We start from the raw sequence: 13372 nt of genomic DNA, 5'->3' as shown, positions 1-13372 counted from the left end.
CTAATTAATATTTTTGAAAAAAATTACATCTGCTAAGTTTTTATTCAGAAATCTTTCACTCCTATTACACAAGAGCTATGCTGTTATTCTACTGCCTAATCAGGTTAACCTAATAAGGCTTTTACAAAGTGATCTTCATGGCTGTGCAGCACGACCTCCCTCCTCTCTTTCATCACAATATTAAGCAGCCCTTCATCTCCTCTTTTTTCTTGTATGAAATTACATAACTTCTCCCCTCCAAGCAATATCTTGCACTATTTGAAACATCCATGCCGTGTTTCCATTGAGCATTCTTCCAGTGTTTGGAAAGCGAGCTACAAACCTGCTCTCAAATAGTACCATCCTTTAGTACTATTTAGGAACTGAATGATCCCTAAACAAAATGCAAGCTGTAAGCTTACAAAGTCCATAAGCAAAGAAAGACCCAACTGGCGTAAAACCAAAATAAACAGAAATACTGATCGACATTACCATTCTGTTGTGATTGTGCTAAACTCATGAAAGAAAAAGCTTATACTTGATATGCTGACATCCCCAGGAATTTCTTCCAACAAAAGCCAAAATATGAGGCAAGATGTAGAAATTCCATCTATAGGAGCATTTTAAAAAAACATACAGCTTCAGTTAGAGTTAACCTTATTGGAATTTACTGGCTTTTGCTGGTTTGCATCAACACTAGCACATAGAAAATGAAATGTTACAGAGTCAAGAAAATGCAAACATTTTGGCTTTTTGCCAGAACGTTTCTGCATTTATTTCAACAAGGTAAAAAAAAAAAAAAAAAAAACTTTGAGAAAACCTCCTGTCCTATGAAACCCATGTGGTTTGCTACATTTTCTTTTTCAGTTTTATAGCAGCCTTGTGAAATGCATGATATTTGCCCAGACAGATAGATACAGAATTATGGACATTGCTAATCCAAAGTCCCTAATATTAGATGATCAGGTTTTCAAAAGCACACAGCTCACATCAGAGCGCTTACAATGGTCAGTATGAATTTCAAAAATGTTCAGTAACTGGGAGGAATTTTCAAACGTCTCTGGGTAATTTAGATGCATGAGTCTCATTAAAAATTAATGAACCATGTTCTGCTCAGGCTTTTGGGTGTTTTGCAAAAAAACTCTCTCATTATAACTGATATCCATGGTGAGGTTTGGGGCACTTTTAAAATTCAATCTTATGCTATTTAGACCAATTCTGCTCTCAACTACAGATGCATGACTTCTCCTTATGGTATATTTATCTGTCCAATGAAGCAATAGCTCCCCTTGCTCTGCTCTTTTTGAAAGTCTGTCAACACAGAGCATCTGAATGCAGCTGTGCAAAGAGTTGCATATCCTGGTCTCTAGCCCCTAGGACAGTCCCAAACCTCCACACAGCAAAGCTGCGTGAAGCCTACTGCTGACAAGTTCTGCTACGTCTTCTAAGGAAAGCAATGATCCACATTGCTAAGGGAGGTGTGTAGTAACCACCACCACTGCATTAATATGTTAACCCTGGTGCCTGACTGTAAGCACACAAATACCGAGACATGAAGCATTTCCCCAGTTAGCTATGTACCACATTACTCTAGATGCTAGAAGAATAACAGTAGAAGCTGCGTGGAATATTTTCTTTACCATGGTCTATCTGGATTCATTTTAAAAAGATTAAAAAGGATATGCCACTTTAGGACTAATTAAGTAAAGGCTAAATAGATTACTGAAAAAGAAAGTAAGTAAGAGAGACTCAAGATTTACAATTCTTATGTGACACTTAGTATTCCCTTAGTATTGAATAACACATTAGGATATCAGAAGTGAATTATTCAGCTTTGCTTCCCATTAAATCTGATTTAACCAATTCAATCAGAATTATCTTCCAAGGGCATTATATTAAATTTGGAGAAGGTATTTCTATTTTTTATATTATTAACATGGAAAACAAAATTGAGAAGCAAACCAAAACTGTAATTAAAATCTACAATAGGTATTCCTTTCTTAAAGCTAAAAAGAACGTAAGGTTCACTTTCATATGAATTGCTGACTTCAGGCAGGTTCAGCATCACAGAGGGTTTACCAGGAGCCAGTGGCAATAAGAATTCACAGCCCAAAGGAAAGGAAAAGAGGTTCACCCCTGTGGCAAAGGTCAGATTTCTGCAGGCTTATAGCCTATCTGTATATATGAGTGTTCGTGGGACATCTTTGTCTAGTAAGGTCCCATGAGGATGACACAGGCTCCACAATGTCCCCTCTGCCTGGAGGATGGCCCTATAACCACCCAGATCAGATTAGGGTCATTTGACTTATGTTGATCTGGTTCCTGTTGCTTTTACTCTCAACCTGGTGAATAATCATTGGACCCTTTGTGGGGATGTTGCTGAAGGCTGGAATTACCACTCCAGCATGAGAAACTGAACGTGTAAACAGGATATTTAACAGAGTTGCTATTTTCACTGATGCAGAGAGCTATCAATTGACTTCATTTCTATTTGCTTATCAGAATCTCTGTATAAAAACAGTAATTAATGCTCAAGTCATAAAAACAGTTATGCTAATGTCTATATTACTATTTGTCTATTTATTCTGCAGACATCTTTTCAGAGAGTCATCATGTCCTTTGTTCAATTTTGTAACTGATGCATTGCATGCCCAAATATTTGGAATAATATATAGAAAACATCTGGATTTAATTATATTATAGTCTTCTTATGCAGACAATGGGAATTGAATTAAGGAATATTTTGAAACCCCCACAGAGATATAAAAGTATTAGCAGCTGCACAAGAACTTTACTGTTACAATGTTTGAAAATGTTTTGTTTTACAGATCAACAGTCTGACACATCATAAATATCAATCATAATATTTAAGATATGTAAACATGAGAGAAAAATTAAAACTTGCATTTCAAAAAATTGTAGATGAACTCACAGCATTTAGAAGATGAAGGATGTATCCTTTTGTTTAAAAAGTCAAAACGTATATTGGCACAGAAAATATATCTTTTACCATGGTATTAAGCAAAAAACCACAAAAAGGCATATTGCGACAGAATAGCCTGAACAGTCTTTTATAGAATCTTGTTATAATGCCATCATATTGTACAGAAATCACATGGAATAATTTTCCTAAAATAAATTAGCAGTTTGCTTCTCTCTCTTTTTTTTTTTTTTTCATTCCTCTGAAAATATTTGGGGATATAATACGAGCTTTGAGAGTCTATCCTGAAGTATTACATGCAGATTGAATTTTCTTTCTGAATGCGTACTGGTTCCAAATGCCACTTCTTTTCAAGTCAGTACCAGTTTTGCTGTTAGTTTTCAATTTCCCAGTGGCTGAATCACATTCAAAGGCAGTTAGCACAGTCGGGGGCCAGCCCTTCTCTCTTGAATGTAACTGTATCACTCAACAGCAGGCTCTTGCAGTAAGGGATCTGATGTTTTCTTTTCTTTTTCTTTTTCCCCTCTTAGTGTCTCCCCGCATTCTTGGATACCGGTCACTGCAACAAGGGCCCGAGACAACAGCCACATGGATTCCACCACCTTCCCTCTAGCACTCTTTATGGTGCAGAGAAAGGCAAGACTACAGTTCACCTGCTGTCAAGACATAAGGCCTGCTAAATCCTTTAAAACATTCTGAAATGTTCAAATAAGTATTTTCTTTTAAAATATTAAACATTCCTACGTGAAGAATGTAAAAAGCACATACAAATGCGAGTGTGCGTATGTTCGCGCCCATTCGCACATAAACTTTGGCAACTGAAATCACAGAATATAATCTTAATCCTGCTTCTTCTCTTTTCACGAATTTTCCTCAAAATATCCTCAAGAACTTTGTTTAAAGGCAGCCTACAGTCTGAAGACAGATACTTTATCTACCATGGAAAACAAAGAGAGCTATTAAACCCAGAAGTAATAAAGTAATACTCAAAAAAAGAAAATAATACCATAAAAGTTTCCTGAAATGATGGTCTATTTGGAAACTAAGTTTATCAGGATTGAAGCTTGCACTAGCTGTTAGCATTGGAAAATAGTGGCTTTTGATATCATATGCTTAATCTAACCTGGAAAAGATACAGGCAGGATCTTTGAACTTTCCCTGTGAATCATCCTGAACAGGCTTTGTGGATTACGAAATATGCCTTACTGATGGACAGCCTGGTTAAAAGGTGGGAGGTAAAGGTAAAAGCTGGGTAAGGGGTTTGAATAAACTACTCTAACTCACCCGTTTTACGAAGTGGAAAATCATCCTTGGCATCCTGTGCTCCAGGTAAAGTGTATTTGTATGGTGGCGAGGCCCCACTCAGGGGTGGAGAGCTTTGATCCAGTGAGGTATGGTGGGCAGCCCTGCAGCAGACACAGAAAGGTCACAAATTAGCAGTCACTGAGGTGACCAGCAGTAACTACCTACACATGTTGTACACATGTCTCAGTTGTGTTTATGTTCTTGTTTCTCTAAGTGTGCACAAACCACAGGCTCACATAACCAATTTCACTTTTACAGTAAGTTATGGAACTCCTCGGGATTCCCAAGAACGCGCTTTTTGTACTCACTATAGAGGTCAGATAGGATAGGAGTCATGTTGACCCAAAGACAGGATCTGTCACCAGATGGGGGAATTGACCGTTTTAGATGGTTTCATTTTAATATAAACCAGCTGAAGCATAGCAAAAGCCATTTGAATCCTGTTTATTATGTACAAATGGAGGTACATTGATCCAGCCTATAAAAAAGTGAGGGGCTTTTCAGGGAAGAGGTGCTTATATTGAATTATTAACTAATTCAAAATACTGAGTTTTATTATCTCTTGAACAAAATACAGAATATTTATTCAGGAGTGGACAAGGAAGCTAAAACCTTGCCTTTAGGTTTAGTTGGTAGGTTTTGTGACTGTACCACTCTGCAACACATAACGTTTATGTCAGCAGAGAAGTTCCAAATTGAAGAGTTCTTTCTGAAAACCGTTAAATGAAAGAAATAATGTGGTCAGACCTTTCTGAACATGGAAACTGTAAATTGCAAAAAAATTGCATCAGTTGGCTCAGAGACAGTATTCTTTTTTTGTTTGGTGGATTTTTTTATTTGGAGGAGGAGGGAGGAGAAGGCAGGGAAACTTTCAAACTTTGCATTTATCTAAAGATCATTTTATTTGGCTTCTTGCAGAGTCTCTCCCTGTTTCTTTCCAATGCAGTGCAGTTAATCAAATAATAATATGCCTCTGTCAAAGAGAGGCACTAATGTGAGATGAAGTACTACTTTCCCTTGTGTAGTAGAAGACATCCCTCCACAGAGCTTAGCCTAGTTCTTACTCATCTAAAGACTAAGAGCTAACCTCAGACTACTAGGCCAAAAATCTTTCATGCTCCAGAGAATCTTGCACATTATTTGGAAGAAATTATTAAGTAATATATCTCCACTAGAAACAACGTAAGCATATATTAAATCATGTTACCACAATGCTGTGATTAGCTCAGAATGGAAAATCCAAGGGCAGGCCTTCAATAATTCTTTTCAAGAATTAAGAGCAAATACTAGATCAAAATCTACATGTATTTTTGTTTGTTGTATTACAGGTCAATTTAGGGGGTCACACTGAAATCCTTCAGAAATGCAGCCAGAGTACATTTTGTAAGATTGCCTTATAAAAATGTGCCTGTTGCAATATGGAAGGCAAAAAGGCATTAACTGACAGCTGTAAACTCTTAGAACGTTACTACAGCCACTACAGAACTCAATAAAACCACTTGTTTCACTGTTCTAAGTAGAGTTTTATCAAGGCATCATCTGAATACAGTTTTGAATACTGAAATCCTTCAGAGTAAGAAAAGGTAAATGACCCGCCAGCCTCCTCAGAATCCTTGCGAGTTATTTACTCTATACAAATAACTGCACTAGAAGGCAGCATATCTTCAAGAAGAAAAAAGTTCTCTGATTCAAAAATGAAGTGAATCAATCACAAAGTTATGCTAAGCACAAAAATTGAACAGACTTGGCAAAATGGCAGGTGTACTTGGAAAACTTGTGATGACAAACTCAGGAGATGAAAGTTAGTTAGATTTATACAAATTCCTGACACCACCTTGTTCTGTATGGCTTTCAGCTCATCACCTGCCAGTGAGTACTCTTCAGTTCAACCAGAAAAATTGCATGTCTAGCTTTTTTCTAACATTCTGACTGAACTTCTACCTTGCTCTGGAGGTAGACTAGTAACATCCCTGCTGGAGAAGCATGCTGATACGCAGTTTTAGCAATAAGGCAAGGAAACAGCTTAACACTGAACATACGTGTACCAGAGCTTGGGGTGGCGGCTCATGGAATGATTCTTTCCATTTGCTGGAGAGTCTTTTGTTGCTGATTTACTCAACAGGAACTCTTGAAGTTTCTGCTTCACTTCTGTACTGGCCACTGCCCCTAAGACACGCAGAATTAAAGAGTTCTTATCTGCACTGAAAAAAAATATTTTTAAACAAAAAAAAAGCCAAAGCAAAAAAGCACCCATATCTTGCTGCTGAAAGTGTTGTAAACTAAAAAAAGCATTGATGGAAATCAGTCAAAATGAGATAACATCTGAATTAAATGTTTTTCTGTAGAAGACTTAAGTTGGCCATAACCCAGAAATACAGTGAAGTCATAAGGAATATTTCAACAGTAGATGAGGCCATTTATCCAGGGCCAGATGTATCTAAAGAATTTAAATTATTTCCTAATAATTCCCAAATACAAAAACAATGATAGAACTGAAAAGATAGTGACAAAAGGTCACTCTGAGCTAGGAGCGAAGAATGTTTTTCTTTTAGTAAAGCAAATCTGCTTTCAGAATACTGGCTCGATTATGGGTAGAATGTGACAGAAAGACTCAGTAGTGAGCCTTTTTATTCAAGCCACTTAAGTGCCTGTACCTGCAATATCTGGAAGATGAAACACAGTCTGAAACATCAGTTGTAGTTGATAATTCTACTCTTATGACACTGGAACATAAGTACAGAAGGACACAGCACATTTTGACCTCTTTTGGGGACTAGCTTGATAAAGGGGAATGAGCAGAGCATGCCAATGTCAGCTTAAAGTGCATCCCCTATGACCTGGCTCCCATAAAAACCTCTCCTCGTCGCTAGCTTCAGACCCTAACTCCTCTTCCAGAACCAGTCCTCCCTCCTGTACTCATTAAGTACATCAGCAGCAGCACATGCTGGGGCTGGACCTGCGGGTTCACCCGTGCTGCATGGATGGCTGGTACGCACTGAATGGCCATCCAGTCAGAAGGGAATCACTAAGTTTACATTGCTGCTTTTCCTTTGACGGGAGTACTAATAAGACCCAACTGCTTATACAGACACAGATCTTCATAGCACTTTTAGGTTCATTTTGGTTTTGGGTCTTCTTCTACCTTCTCTCTTCTGGGTCAATAGGATGGTGGTTTGAAAAGTTATTAATGTGGCAGAGAGCAAGGAACCCGGCTAGGCCAGGTTGAAAAGGACAAAGAAAAAGCCATATTGCGAAAGCTCATCTGGAAAGCATTCTGCAGACAGAAGAACATATGCATCACCTCTACTCTCATCTTCCCCTCAAAAAAAAAAAAAAAAACATCTCCCCCTCAACCAACCTGGACAGTGGAAGATCTTTGAAAGCTCTATTTGAGAGTCATATGTTGCCTTCACGGATTCATTATTCACCCAAGTAATGGAAGACTCTTAATCGCTAGGGCCTACAACTGTCCAACTGATACATTTTTCCTCCCAAGAAGAATAGGCATATTAGAATAGGTATATTACTCCTACGAGCATAATGTACAGCTCTTTTCTGATTTGGTCTCTCTTAGTTAATACTTTGTGCTCATTTATCAGGGCAAGTAACAATATCTGCTTGCGGCAGCTTCAGCTTGAATACCTTCACAATGTATTTCTACAATCTGATTTTTAAACTGACCTCACTAAAGGGAATCATTTGTATCTGTCTCCCTCTAGTGAGCATCAAATTCCAACAATATCCTTTATTTCTGTCATTTTGTCTTAGACCTATACAAGAGCTAGAAATAACTATTGGTCAGGTGTCATGACAGGAACAAACATAAGGCAGTTTGAAAAAGTACAGTTTTTGTAACTAACACAAAAATAATCAGATGTCTCAGTTGAAGACATTCTTAAATATTTTATTATGTTTTCAGCCTTGAACCAATGTTCAAATTACTTCATCAGCAATACAGATTGCTGTTTTGTAGTGCCTTTTGTACCGGGAAACAAACTCCTTGGAGAGAAGTGAAATGAAACCTTATTTCAAATTCCCTTCCTTTTTACAAAAAGAAGAGCTAGATTCTTGAGAGGCATATCTACAGGTCTGTCAAAATGTGCTTTCCTACAGTTTTCCATGCCTGCACGCAAAATAATAACTTGTTTTTGTGGGTGCAACAGTGGCTCTGCCTTTCGGCATTCACTGCTTTGACCTCTCTAGCTGCATATTTCCTGCAGTTAATAGACTTGCTTCAGATTCCTGTTCTTTGTCCGTTTCAGCTGGGAGAAGGTAAGGGAATATATTATCTTTCTTATTAGGATTCATGGTGCAGTGGCTCTTACTTTCTCGGCCTCTTTCTTTGCCTCTGAGGGGCGGAAGCTGTTCCCTGCGATGCCTCTCCAGTTCCTGCTCTTGCCTCTGCTGCTCCAGTTTCTGCTCTTTTTCGAGGAGTTCTTGCTGTTGTTTAATGGCTAGGAGTTCCTGTTGTAACTTGCACAGAACAAAAAGACATGAGAAAGTGCAGCTTGCACTGTTTTCTAGGTCAGTGCTGGCCAAAATAAACCCCTTCAGTAACTGAATAGCAGGACTTTTACTTGTGCTTACACTTCTTTTGACCTCTTTCAGGTGGGACAGTGCATTATCACTGCTCACTAAAGTCAGCTCCAGTATTAGGTAGCAGCTTGCCACTGTGATTTCACTTCTTTCTCTCTTGGCAAAAGACATTGAAACTGCACAACATTCTCAGTTTTTGCCAGTGTATAACCAAACTCTGGCTGCTGTGCTCAACTGCATTTGTCAGCTTCATTGAACAGAAGCTTAACACTGTAATATAACGGCAACTAGACCTTTCAGAAGGGGAAAAAATAAGAAGAAAGCCAAGATCATAAATTCCTAGTTAAAATCCATTACAGCAATACTGTCATTGTGCATGTAATCTCATAAAACATTTTCTTTTTACATTATGGGCGACAGCTCAGGGAGAGTGAAAACACAGTATTTTCAGGGCCTACCTTCACTTTACAAATGTAAATATTATGCCCTTGTTTATTGATTTGATTTGCGGGCACAAACTCAAACAGTAGACAAAAAAAGCAATCTTTTAATATACTCAAAAGAAAGCCATACTGAAGACTGACTGAAAATTTAGCTAAAAAGTAAGTAGTTTGATTTTCTTTAGATGCATTGGCTTCATGAAACTGAGGACTCTAATATCTTGGTTTGCTGCAAGCACCAGGTAGGTGCTACTACTTTTGCTTGAGAAGGCTTCTATCACCCAAATACAGATTAGTAATTCATCAAATTCTACCTCTCAGTCACAGCGAATCTTTCAGGAACACTCTCCTTTCTTGTCAGCCTACAAGTATATTTAGTTTACAGATAAGCTGAGGGATAAATGAAGAATGTTGCTACCTTTATGTGCTCCTGGAGCTGGGCTTGGTGCTGGCGGGTCAGGTTTTCATGCTGTTTCTGAAACTCTGCAATCAGCAGTTGTTTCTGAATTTGCTGCTGCTGCTGGATCAGTAGTAGTTCCTGCTGGAGCTGCTTTTCACGCATAATTGGGTCCACCATGGGAACCATCATCCTGAGATCAGTTCGCAAGTCTAACGGTGAGATAGGCTCTAATCCCACGGGAACCTCCGATTTTACATCCACTGTGTGAGAAAAACAACAAAATACATATACATATATTATCCATATCATGCACAAACTTTAGACATTTCTACTAGCAATCTGAGATTTTACAAACTATCTTATCATTTTCTTTCCACTCTCTAGAAAACATATTCCCAGATTAATATTCTCCTTAATAGGTTAATGAGAACTCCAGTTCTAAAACCATGTCACAGCCTAACCGAACTAGTGAGAACTTTCTAGGCACTATTAATGCATAGCAGCGAACACTCAGGGTACTTCTGCAGTGTAGGATGAAGGCCTCGGCGTTCTTATTGGATTGCAAGAGGTTTTACCTTAAACAGAGAAACGTGAATTATCTGAGAACGGTATTACACATGAATAGCTACTGGATGTTGCATAGCTATTGCATGTTAAGGAAATAAATATACCTACATTTCTAGCAAACCGACACAGCAATAACACACAGAAAATTATAAGAAAATAATTGGACAAACAAGTTAAAAGTTTTGATACAGATTTTTAGAACATGACCACCAAGCTTGGAGTGGATCAGACATAACACACTTGGAGGACTACTAAAGAAATGCAAAAGTCTTGCTAAAGAAGGATTGTTCTCATTTGCTGCAATACTGGTATATATTGTTAACTCAATATTAAAGCAGTTCATGAAGAATCCTGTGGTTTTCTATCTCTTGATGTAAGTCCAAGGGACTAGAAAGCAGAGGAAGAGAGATATTCGATGACTTTCACTAGAGTACATGCAAAGATCAAGTTTTCATATTAACTGAAAAGACAGAGGGTGACTTTATCTGTTACAAAAAAGACCAAAACACAAACAAATAACATTTGTAAAAAGTGTAAAATACTAACAGTATAGTCTCTGACAAGCTGAGCTGCTCCAATTCCATCCACTAGAGGCCAGTGGAACACAAATACATTTACTACCATTCAGCTATTTCCATAGAAAAATACAATTATTATTAATTGGAAAGAAACATGGTGTTCTGAAATGACCAGGGGACAAGACGCTATCCATATTTCCTCCTTTTTCTCTGTTTTACCTGTCTTTGTGTTTCAAGAAACGACAGAAAATGAAAAAGAAAAAAAATCTGACCAACAGGAGCAGAAAAGCTGCGGAAGTCAAAATTGCAGCAAATAGAGCTGAACTCCAATTATATGATAAAATCTATTAGCATGAAATAGACAAAAAATTTTATTAAAAATGAGGCTCCAAATCTCTCCAGCTGACCAAATTCTTTTCTTGTCAATATTCTGGAAACATCACATTTTGTTGGCTTTCTTTTTTTTACTCTTAGTGACTGTGGTTGTAAACCTCAAAGCATAATTTGCCTTTTTAACCTGCTATCCCAACAGAATGATTGTGCCTAACTGCTTACTTTTGTTCTGAGACTAATCACTAAATTACAAAAAATCACCTTTAACTTGCAAAAACTACGCTTGATTATAAATAATTGCCCCAGACCAAGAGAAAGGGACAGGCAAACCCCCCAGCCTTTCATCCAATTTATTCAGCAGCAATCCACATTCCATTTGTCTAGACTAAATATAGCTGCGTTTATACAAGAAATCAATAGTGCTTGCAGAGAGCAGAGCAAAGACATGAATATTTCATCAAACTCAGGGAGAAACAGCAATCAGCAAACTGACAGGTCTGTGGAGGCTGACTGCCCCTCCAGATAAGTCCTGGTACTTGGACAATGCCTCATTGCCTGCAAGTCACAATCTTATCATAGGCGCTCTTCTATTTTTAACATTAATTGCATTGTAGGTGACAAAGGCTTATCGTGTTTAAAGTGGAGAGATGGATTTTCTTACATCGTCTGTGACAGGATAATAAGCCTTACTAGGAGCAATAATAGTAACTAGAGCTCTGCAAACCCTGCAGGATTCGGTTCGCAACAGTGTTTGCAAACTGAACCCTGTAGCCTGGTTTGCAGGTACCATCTATGAATCAACCCTTAGAGGTTTGCATGGAAACTGGGTCTGATTATACTTCCCACCTCTGAAGAGCATCCCACTTCTTAATTTCCAGAGTACTTCTTTGTGCCTAGGAGAGGATGTCTTCAGATTTGTCTAACAATGGAAATTTCCTTCAACAATTAGTAAGATGTTGTAAAACTCAAATCAGGCTTAGTTTGATGAGATTCAAATTTTCAAGAATTCACACACTCTAGTAACAAATCTAATGTTAGAACATTAATTTTCATCAAGTTCAGCTTCATTCATTAATGTGATGGAAAATAAACATTTAAGTATTTCTAGAGACTTGAATACACAGAAATCAGTACATAATATTTCTTGTCAATAATTATCATTAAAAAGACAATGTTTACTGACAAATAGAGACAAGCAGTTACTTATTGTCATAAACTTTTTTAACAGATTATTGCCAATACTACTTAGAGCTGTTGGCACAGCAAAGACTGTCTTTTGGGAGCAATCACAGTCTTAAAATGCAATAGTTAATAGTTACCTTGACAATAGGCAATAGCAACCTCATCAACCAAACACAACTAACACAAATAAATGATTCCAAATAAGTAACTATAAAATCATCGGTCAAACTGAATATTGTGCTACTGTCTGTTACACAGTGCTCATGCCACAGGGCATTGGTATTCTTCTTATTGCTTATCAAGTGACAAGAAAGGCACAAAGAAGCCCAGTAGAGTTACATCAGTGTAAAAAATGTGTAGTGGAGCAGAGAATCAGAATCGGTGTCTTTAAGAGCTTTGACTCTTAGCTGAAGCATCTCCCTCCCCCCACGACCAACATGATTTTAATTCTGGGAAGAGTAAAGGTGATGCAAGATGTTTATTATCTGAAGTTTTTTTATGCTTTTCATCCATTCCACACTAGTACACGTGCATTTTTTTCAGGTAGAAATGGAATGTCTTAATTTGCAGTGCCTTCAACTTTAAAACTTCACATGAAGCAGTGGGATGCAGGATTTTGCCATCAGGATTCATAGAACTATTAGCCAAAGGAGGAAATAGATGCATAATGAAAGAAAGTATTAATCAGAGTTTCGTAAAGGCTAATTTCACTTTAAGAAGTCTTGATTCACAGGATTTCCTGTATCACCAATGCAAAGAGGTTCTACACAGTACAAATCAAGAGTAGGACCCTACTCTAGATTCTCTCCCCTGTGGTCTGGAAGAGCTCCTTCCCGGCGTCTCTGGGGGCTACAGAGAAAGCTCAGGGTTTCCTCTATGAAGTTAATTAAAATTAAACTCTCTGAGTTCAAATTAGCAGAACATTAACTTAAAATGTTACTGAGAGCTCAGTGGTTCCAGGAAATATGCCAAAATTTTAGTAGAAAAATATTTAATTTTCAGCTAACAACGAGCAAAAGGCACGTGTATTTATTTTTCCTTAAAAAAGTGTATTGCCTTTATCTTGAAACATTACAAAACAGATAATCTCAAAAGAACTTCCATATCAATAGTATTTCATAGACAGAACTTCCTGCGCTGATTTTACCATTCTATAGGAAGACACTTGCAA

General features: G+C 37.7%; 1 protein-coding gene across 10 annotated transcripts in view; it reads right to left on the bottom strand.

Moving 5' to 3' along the window:
* The window catches only part of HDAC9 (histone deacetylase 9), a 491690-nt gene that overhangs the window by 215674 nt on the left and 262644 nt on the right, over nt 1-13372 (bottom strand). For 3 of the 10 annotated variants that reach the window (XM_062569209.1, XM_062569204.1, XM_062569210.1), the window contains 4 exons: nt 9620-9861; nt 8551-8698; nt 6265-6391; nt 4205-4326 (listed from right to left, as the gene is read on the bottom strand). In XM_062569209.1, the coding sequence (XP_062425193.1) occupies nt 4205-4326; nt 6265-6391; nt 8551-8698; nt 9620-9790 (568 nt within the window). In that variant the 5' untranslated portion in view covers nt 9791-9861. Of the gene's footprint in view, nt 1-4204; nt 4327-6264; nt 6392-8550; nt 8699-9619; nt 9862-10858; nt 10881-13372 lie in introns of those variants that run through there. The other 7 variants (XM_062569200.1, XM_062569203.1, XM_062569202.1 and 4 more) reach the window with 5 other exon arrangements.

Source organism: Rhea pennata, chromosome 2, assembly GCF_028389875.1.
Source record: "Rhea pennata isolate bPtePen1 chromosome 2, bPtePen1.pri, whole genome shotgun sequence".
Classification (NCBI taxonomy): domain Eukaryota; kingdom Metazoa; phylum Chordata; class Aves; order Rheiformes; family Rheidae; genus Rhea; species Rhea pennata.
The sequence above is the reverse complement of the archived record's forward strand: the minus strand, read 5'-3'. Positions and strand labels throughout refer to the sequence as shown.